Source organism: Austrofundulus limnaeus, unplaced genomic scaffold (genome assembly GCF_001266775.1).
Source record: "Austrofundulus limnaeus strain Quisiro unplaced genomic scaffold, Austrofundulus_limnaeus-1.0 Scaffold35, whole genome shotgun sequence".
Taxonomy (NCBI): Eukaryota; Metazoa; Chordata; class Actinopteri; order Cyprinodontiformes; family Rivulidae; genus Austrofundulus; species Austrofundulus limnaeus.
The window spans coordinates 172,039-181,624 of NW_013952437.1; the positions used below are offsets into that span (position 1 = coordinate 172,039).

Sequence of the window (9,586 nt, forward strand, 5' to 3'; positions counted from 1 at the left end):
TATAAATAAACTGAATTGAATTGAATTGAATCCAAGATGGCCACCAAAGCTAGTTTCAAAGGGCTTTAACTCAACCAGTGTTTGATATATTTGAGCTAAAAAATTGGTATATTGGTAGCTGAGAGCTAGCTCTGTCACAAACTGGAGCTGAACATCCAAGATGGCCACCAAAGCTAATTTGGCCACATTTTCCCATTGAAAATGAATGGAGCTGATTTCAGCTTCCCTAAAGTCCCTCAAAATGATTCTAAATCTTTACAGCACCTTACAGCTTTTGTTCTGGTTCTACTCTTTTTAACTTCCTTGATCTAATTTTAGCTTTTTTTTTGTTTTTGTTTTTGGCTAGCCTAGCTTGTAAGTTTGCTCCTTCCTGCAATTCTTCCAATTTTGGCTTTTTGTATGCYTCTTTCAGCCACTTTGAGCTGTTTATGCTGCTTACAGTTGCTTTCTGCTATATTTAGCTATTTGCTGAATTGAACTCYTTTAACTGCTTTGCTATTAAGCATTTTCAGTTCCATTTCAGTAGCTTTCAGCTGAAGTTTTCGGCAATATTTACACTAGCATTTTTGCAGGAAATGCATTTTCTCTAGTTTAATTTGGAAGCCTTATCAACACGGATTGGCTTCATTCACTTCCTCCACTGCAATTGCTAAACCGCGAGCAGACACTGCYCAGAAAATTGACGTTGTTGTTCAAAACTCCTCCTTCTGTTTGCTGATTGGTCCAGGTAAAATTCTCCTGAAGAAATCCTTGTCAATGGGAGAAATCCCAGACGGAGCAGTGAAGAGAAACTAGAATTGAGTGGAACTGCGTAGGAAGGCAAGGGCCAGGCTACTACTAAATTGAAGTGATGAGCACAAGTTATTGTTGACACACTACAATTTAAGGCATTTTTACTGTTAAAAAGCATGTTTCCATTTCCTTAGTTGAATCCATTACAAATAATTACATAAATAACACAGATGAGCATAAAAAGTATTTTTAAACTGTCGAAGTCCAAAGAGCAAGCTTAAAGCTTACCATAGATGTTCAACTGAAGGCTGACACATCTCTCAGGTTCTCAAGTCTTTACTTAATKTTTTTTTATTTTTTATTTTTTTGCTAAATTGTAGATGAGTTTTTTTAGGCCTGATATTTTTAGGTTTGTCTTCCACTTTTCTTAAGAAACTTAAACTGCTTTATAGGATTATATTAAAAAAGTCTRTCCTTGAAAAGGAAAACATAGAGGGATGGTTTTTACAGCTCTTACTTCACAGGAATAACTAAGATCCAGTTCTATATTTAAAATGACTAAATTCAACTCAAGAATGACAGCAAAGTTACCATAATTTACCCATCAAACAGTTCCAGCTTGATGTTGACCTGTGTTGATAAAAGACATTAATTACAGCTCAACAACTTCTTTTCAGCTGCTCCTGTCTGAGCGAGCTGACACAGAGAGTGAACTCACATGAAAGATTTGGCAATAGTTTAACACCTGACACCCTTCGAGCAACCTGAGTTTGAAGCTGCAGCTTTAGGATTGTGAGACCACGGCACTTACCACCGAGCCACCGCAGCCCCTTCAATCACAGCTCAACAACAAACAGCTAAATTCAACTATGATGAGAGGGGGGCCTCTTAAACAGCAGCAGAAAAGGAAAGAGAAAAGGAAGACTTGGGAGGTCCCTGGAGAAACAGGCCCATAGAAATTGGGGTCAGCAGCATGTATAGACGGAGCCCACCTTCCTGCTCCTTCACCCCCTCAGTCAGCTCCTGGTTATTGAAGCCCGGCCCACTTACAAGAAAACTCCTGGAAATGTAGATTTTCTGATGCTGATTGTTAAAATGGTAAAGCTTCAGYCAAATTGTGTTTTGCCATGAAACAATGCTGGGAGTTTTAAAAACTTCCACTCCGGGACCTGGATTTGAAAGGTTTTGGTGTCAAACAATCAGATTCCTGCTGTGTAAACTAACAGCCGAAACACAACAGCATCCTGTAAACTGGGCCTAACATCTCTTACTGTACCACCATACGGCCTGTCCTCCCTCCCCCTGTCCTCCTGTCTCCCTCTGTGTCCTGCTGTCTCCAACAGGGCTGCTGACACATAAACCCCAGCAGGTGCTGGACGCGGTGGGGAGACTCGGCCTCTAATTGGTCCTCAGTGGAGTCACAGCTGTTGCCCCAAACCACAGCCTGGTTGGAACTCCAGCTTCGGCCCCTCAATCGACGGCTCACCATTGTTCTCCAGAGGGACTAAGCTGAGCTCCAATTTATCAAAACGACTGCCCACGCTAACCACACAGTAGCTGCTCCCCAGAGTCACATCATCATCAAACAAGAAAGCCCTTTAATGTTGTCAGAAACGTAGCGCTGAACATTCAGCCATCACACAGATCCTTTAGGTCCCTGCTAGTTTTACCCCGACTCGGTTTGGTCTGGTTTCATATTTGCTCTGCATGTCCATTCTCTTAATCAGTGTGCATGAATCCAGTGCAGCATTCACACTATTGAGATCATTTTTTCTTCCGTACGTTTTTTGGCACCTTTCTTGTTCCACATTTTTGTGCTACTTCAACAATTCATATATCAAAACGTTCAGCTCATTCATGTCAGGGGTGCTACGACTTTTGGTATTTTATTTATACTTTTTTTTTTAGCTATTTCACTTTTCTGCCACATTTTCCCATTGAAAATGAATGGGGTTATTTGCAACATCATTAAAATACTTCAAAATGTTTCTTAATCTTTACAAAACCTTARACAATTTGTTCTGGTTATGCTCTTCTTTTACTCCCCTGTGCAAATTTTAGCTKCCCCCCCCCCTTTTTTTTTTTTTACTAATTTTAGCTTTTTCTGCTATTTCAGCTAAAGTTCTGCTTCTTTATGTTATTCTTCAGCTTTTTCTACTTTTTGTGTTTTTTTCTGCTACTTTGGGCTCTTTGAGCTTCTTACAGGTGGTTTCTGTTGTATTCAGCTATTTTCTGCACTTTTAGCTAATGTTTAGTTGGTATTAGCAAAAATTAGCTTTTTAAGCTAAATACAATGTTTTTGTAGCTATTAGCTACAACTTAATTCTGGTAAATTCAGCAAACTTGTGCTTCTTATTTATCTTTATGCTAATTAAAATGTTTCCAGCTATGTTTTAGCTATTTTACTGAAAACTTTGGCTGTTTTAGCRATAATACTACAAATGATCACTTTTTAGTAGTTTTATGGTTTTTCTTCTGCTAATTTCGAATTTTTTACAACCAATTCACCATCTGAATGCTACTTTCAATTTGAGGCTTGTATAATTTTAGCTTTTTGCTGCCACAATAGCTAAAACTCTGCTTATTTCTGATTTTTCTCTGCTAATTACTATTTTTTTGTAATTATTTCTTTTACTTTGTGCTATTTATGCTTCTTACAGAAGCTTTCTTCTATATTCAGCTATTTGCTGCACGTTTAGCTAATATTTAGCTGGTATTAGCTAAAGTTAGCTTTTTAAAGCTAAATACAATATTTTTGTAGCTATTACAACTTAATTCTGGTAAATTCAGCAAACTTGTGCTTCTTATGCATCCTTATGCTAATTAAAATGTTTCCACCTACTTTTTAGCTATTTTACTGAAAACTTTGGCTGTTTTAAATATTTTACWACAAATGATCACTTTTTAGTAGTTTTATTGGGTTTTTTCTGCTAGTTTTGAGGTTTTTTTAACAACCATTTCACCAGCTGGATGCTAATTTCAAATTGAGGCTTCTACCTTTAGCTTATTCTTATGCAAATTTTAGCTTTTTGCTGCTATATTAGCTAAAATTTTGGTTCTTTCTTCTTTTTCTCTGCTAATTGCTATTTTTTGTAATTCTTTCTGCTAATTTGAGCTGCTTATGCTTCCTACAGTTGCTTTCTGCAATATTCAGCTGTTTGGTGGAATTTTAGCTAATGTTCAGCTGTTATTAGCTTAAGTTAGTTAGTTGAAATGACTTGAATTTGGCCAATTTTTGATATATTGGGCTAAAATTTTATATAGTAGTACCTGGGACTTATAGCTCGATCATAAATAGCAGTCAAAAAAAAAACCCAAGATGGCCACCAAAGCTCATTTTAAAAACCTTTTACTCAGCCAATGTTTGATATTTTGACATGAAAACTGATGTACTGGTAGCTGAGAGCAAGCTCTATAACACATTGAAGCCTCAGGAAAAAAAAAATCCACAATTGTAGCCAAAGCTATTTTTGCTACTTTTTTCCCATTGAAAATGAATGGAGCTTTTTTCAACATCCTTAAATTTCTTCATAATGTTTCTAAATCTTTACAGAACCTCACACAACATATTCTGGTTTTGTTCTTATTAAATTCCTTGTGACAATTTCAGCTACTTTATGGCAAATTTTAGCTTATATCTAGTGTGTCAGCTATATGTCTGCCCTTTTCTGTCATTCTTCTGCTAAGTTTTACTTTTTTGTACTTCTTTCTGCTATTTTGAGTTATTTCTGCTTCTTACAGTTGCTTTCTGCAATGTTCAGCTAATTTAGCTTTTAGCTTTTTATGCCAATTGAGCTATATTTTTCCTCCTTTTTACTGATTTTCTGCTTTTATTTTGCTTCTTCCAGCTTTTCAAGTTTAACTTACAATAATACTTTTGCTATTAAACTTGTTCAGCTCAATTTCAGCTTCTTCAGCAGCTTTCAGCAAATGTTATCAGCAACAGGCATTCACAGTAGCATTTTCACAGGAAATGCATTTTCCTCAGTTATCTTTGTTTTCTCTCTCTCAGATTGTGCCAAGGTCAAAGAGAAGACAGATTTACAGCAGATCCCGCAGTGCCAAGTAAGATCAAAACACAACATCCCCCACGCACAGTCTCTACATGGATGCAATTTAAGTTCAGTACTAATTTATGAGCCAAAACAACTTTACATTTTTTGTCAGAACAAAAATATAAAGAGTAAAATCAAACAGGGTAGGAACAGTTCATTAAAAGCACCAACAAAGCCACCATTGTAGGTCAAATTATGTTCAATTCCAGAAAAAAACAAGACGCCTGTCAAACAAACGATGTTTTAACAAATATAAACTCTTGRTCTGACTCTGAATAAGCAATAAAAGTTGATCATAATTGAATTAGGACTGTCGCTGTACGTGGGAGTGAGGGCATGATAAGCAATTATGAGCTGTGATCGGTCTGCCCACTGGAGTGTGGCTCCCACAGGAAGCAGAGAAGCTCAGACAAACAGCTATTTAAACTGAGACAACAGGCAGCACTAAATCAGACTCCTGTAAAAACAATCACTGATGAACAGTAAATTACATAATTGCAAAGAATAACAAGAGTTTAATGTAATATTTTAACATGCATCTTGTATATTAATGAGTTTTACAATTTGTCTGCATGAATAATGAATTCCTCTATTATGAATTACTTTGGAATAATAAAACTAAGACAGTCATTATTCTGTGAAGTGAGGTGAAAATGTAAGTGAGGAGCTGGAGCATACTAATGGAAATGGATACACCTCACCAAGCCTAGTTTCTTATTACTACAATGTGCTTCAGTCACTGGGTGGAGTCGGCAATTATCRAACAGTCTCACCTGACACTGAGATCCTCATGGAGGCCTCCAGGGGTCGGTTGTTATCCAGGGCCTGGCTCAGCTGGATCTCCCCCGTGCTCTGGTTCAGGAGAACGAGGTTCAGCTCGTTTCCCACCTCGAAGCTGTAATGCAGCTGATCGGAAACATCCGGGTCGAAGGCGGGGATGCGTCCGATCACACCGGTGGGGAAGCTGCTGGATTTGTCTGTCACGTAGTTGTTGAAGATGATCTGGAAGTTTTTAAGCACCGGCACGTTGTCGTTCTTGTCAATGAGTTTGATGTGGACAGTGGCTCGGCTGACCAGAGGGGCGGAGGTGGCCTGGACCACGATGACGTACTCTGACTTTAGCTCATAATCCAGATCTATTAATGCTGTCAGTTCTCCAGAGAAAATATCCAACTGGAACACCTCTGGAATGTTTCCCTCCACTATTTGATACATGATCTGAGCATTACTGCCTTCATCTGGGTCTGTAGCTGATATGTGGGCGACCACAACACCTATGGGACTGTTTTCCTCCACCATGATGTCAAACTCATCTTTTTCAAACACGGGAGGGTTGTCGTTCACATCCATGATTGTTACATGGATGTTTACTGATGTTTTCAGAGCAGGAACACCTTTATCTACAGCGAAAGCCTGCAGGCTGTAAACAGGCACATTCTCTCTGTCTAATCTGCGCAGCGTGCGCACAATGCCAGAGGTGGATTCTATTATGAAGTCACCATCTCCATCCTCCCCGCCCTGGAAAGTGTAGAAAACCCTGCCGTTGAGCCCAGAGTCTCTGTCTATGGCTGAAACCTGCACCACGCTGGTGAACACTGGCACATCTTCCATCACAGAGCCCACGTAGTGGTCTCTGAGGAAACGGGGGGAGTTGTCGTTGACGTCGTTCACCAGGATCTCCAGGTAGGTTGTGTCGGATTTCTGTGGGATGCCGTTATCCCGCGCTGTGATGGCCAGTGTGTAAGAAACCTGGTCCTCATAGTCCAGCTCTATCTGTGTGGTGACAGCTCCTGTGTCTGGGTCTATGTCAAACTGAGGGACACTATCATCCATATAGTAGGTGATGCGTGCGTTCTCACCTGTATCCTCATCAGTGGCACTTATTACAACCACAGTGGTGCCGGCKGGTCTGTCCTCATTGATGTTGACTGTGTAATGTGAGCTCTGAAATACAGGTCGGTGTGTGTTGGCGTCTGTGACGTTAACAAACACCTTAGCGGTGTCAAAGCGAGTACCATCGCTTGCGGTGACTGTGAGAATATACTGGCGTTCTAGTTTGTAATCTAAAGGGAGTGCAAGTGTGATGAGCCCGCCTCCGCTCTGACTAGTGATGGAGAACCTGTTCCGAGTGTTCCCGCTGGATATCTGATACGTCACCACGCTGTTGATGTCCTGATCCACAGCAGACACTGTCACCACACTGGTCCCCACGGCTGCGTCCTCGTTCAGACGCATTTGATARGCTTTCAGAGTGAACTCTGGGTTGTTGTCATTGACGTCTAGAACTGTCATGCTGATGCTGGCTGAGGAGGACATCACAGGGTAGCCATGATCGCGGGCCTCCACGCCAAAGTTGTAAAAATCTACACTCTCTCTGTCCAGCTCATCTGCCACTACAATCCACCCGGTGCTGTTGTTGATGGCGAAGGGGAAGTTTGGCATGGTTTCAGTGAGGCAGTATTCCAGCCTGGAGTTTTCTCCTGAGTCGGCATCTACAGCTTGGATGTGGATAATGGAGTAACCCAGAGGCACGTTTTCTAGCACAGTGGCCTGAAATGGAGTGCTGACAAAAATAGGAGCGTTGTCATTGACGTCCAGCACCTGCACCGTCACCAGGCTGCTGATGTTGGACAGCGGAGGCCGCCCTCCATCCTGAGCTCTGATCCTTAGGGTGTATTCTTTGTTGGCCTCGTAATCCAAGTGGCTCACCAGGTCCAATTTACCCGTTTGAGCATCAATGTAAAACTGCCCTCGGGTGTTTCCGCTCATGATGCTGAAGTGGACCACAGCGTTGCTTCCTCTGTCCTGATCTGTGGCAGTGACTTGCAGGATCTCAGTGTTTGGGGTCATGTCCTCGGGAACCTGGACCACATAGCGTTTCTCACTGAACTGAGGAGCATTATCGTTGTCATCCTCTACCACAATGTGAACAGTGGCTGTGGCGCTGCGGGGCTCAGGGTCCCGACCCTGGTCGTTTGCCTCAACTAACAGCACATAGGCCTCCACCTCCTCTCTGTCCACCAGGCCTTTAGTGCGGATGACACCAGACCTAGAATCTATCTCAAAAACATCATTGGACCCGTTACTGTTAAGGATGTGGTACAGGATGTTACCATTAACAGGTGCGTCCCCATCAGTGGCTCTCACAGTCAACACCTCGTAGCCAATTTCTAAATTCTCCCTGATGCTTTCCTTGTAATCTTGCTGCTCAAACACTGGATCATGGTCATTGGTGTCGCCGACTGTGACGGTGAGGGTGGCCATGGCTGTACGCCGGGGCGTGCCGTGGTCAACTGCTGTCACACGGAAGACGTGGGTGTCTTTAGTTTCTCGGTCCAGCACTTCTACTGTCGACACAACACCGCTGACAGGATCCACAGCAAAAAGATTGTTAGAGCGGCTGTCAAAGAGAGCCTCTATGAAATACTCCAGCCTGCCTGCTTCCCCCTCATCCATGTCCACAGCTTTGAGGACAACAACCAAGGTCCCAACTGGCTTATTCTCTGACACGGACACTTGATACATTGGGGGCTGAAACTGGGGGCTGCTGTTAATGCTGCGCCTTCTCCTGCTCACAATACCTGAATCAAACTGAGCTGCCTTCTTTAAGAGTTTCTGTAAGTGGCCCTGCCTGAAGGGACCCTGTCCCACCCGCCAGTGGATGGAGATGGTTTTAACATTTAGCTTGTTTCCTATCAGCACATCACAGAATATATTCAGTTCAAAGAGTGCGTCCTGCCTCCAGCACAGTGTCTCAGACACAAACAAGCTCCCCTCTGAGAAGTAAAACTCGTGGCTGTTGGCCACTTTGCACCGCAGCAGAGAGCCAGGTAACAGATTCCCCACTGGAAATAAAGCAGAGCCCGCCTGGTGGCACTCTGACGAGCTGTGGTGCCTGAACAAACTGAGGACCTCCATGTCCCACAGAGCTTTCCTTTTACGCGCGTGTGAACAGTTCCTGCCGTGAACATGCACGTCGTACTGACTCGTGAGGAGGTGCCTGCGTCCAGAGTCCGTGCAGTCCGCCACAGTGAACAGTGTGAACGGGTTGGACGGCAGCAGGGCGCACTTTATCGAGTCCGAAACAAACACGACGCCCGCCGCCGCGTCCGTCTCCAGGAAGCGCTCCGTGGATTTCGGAGCGAGCACCTGATCCAAAGCGCACCGTGCGCCGCGCTCCTCTCCGGCCACCACTGTCCTCCGTGCTCCCGCATCCTCGCCGATGTGAACGGTGTAAGCGTGCGCCAGCGACACCAACTTAAAACACCACAAAATCAGCCGTAAATCCAGCCTGATGAAGTGCATCGCTTCGCGGTTCGGGTTCGGGGAAGTGRGAAATTCTGCGGTTTCTTTATTCCTTTAAACTTTCCGCCTGCGAGTTTCGCCCTTTGTGTTGCAGAAGAGCCATGCTCTTTCTCTCTCTCTCTCTCTTTCTCTCTGTTCGGGCTGGTAGGGAGGAGGGGGTCCCGCTGTAACCTCTGCTGGTCGGAGCTGCTCTCACATGGACCGAGACCCTCACACTGAGCGGAACAAACAGCAGCGGTCCACCTCCGCTCAGAGCGCGCAACTTGGCTTGAATGCTCGAAAAAAATAGCTCCAGCTCCGCTCCTGCGCCTTCAGGCTTCTCATTAACTTGTGTGTGTGTGTGTGTGTGTGTGTGTGTGTGTTCACGCACAGCAGACATTTGTTTCTTGGATGTTTTTAGGGCAGAGAGATGAAACTTCACTGTGACGTCTTTAATTTGTGTGTGTGTGTGTGTGTGTGTGTGTGTGTGTGTGTGTGTGTGTGTGTGTGTGTGT

At 43.3% G+C, this 9,586-nt stretch overlaps 1 protein-coding gene across 1 annotated transcript in view; it reads right to left on the minus strand.

The window, feature by feature from the left end:
- The window catches only part of celsr2 (cadherin, EGF LAG seven-pass G-type receptor 2), a gene marked incomplete in the record, with an annotated part of 78,513 nt that extends 69,130 nt beyond the window's left edge, over positions 1–9,383 (minus strand). Inside the window, 1 exon segment of the mRNA XM_014006337.1 lies at positions 5,561–9,383. Within this exon segment, the coding sequence (XP_013861791.1) occupies positions 5,561–9,092 (3,532 nt within the window).
- Positions 9,384–9,586: the final 203 nt, after the last annotated feature.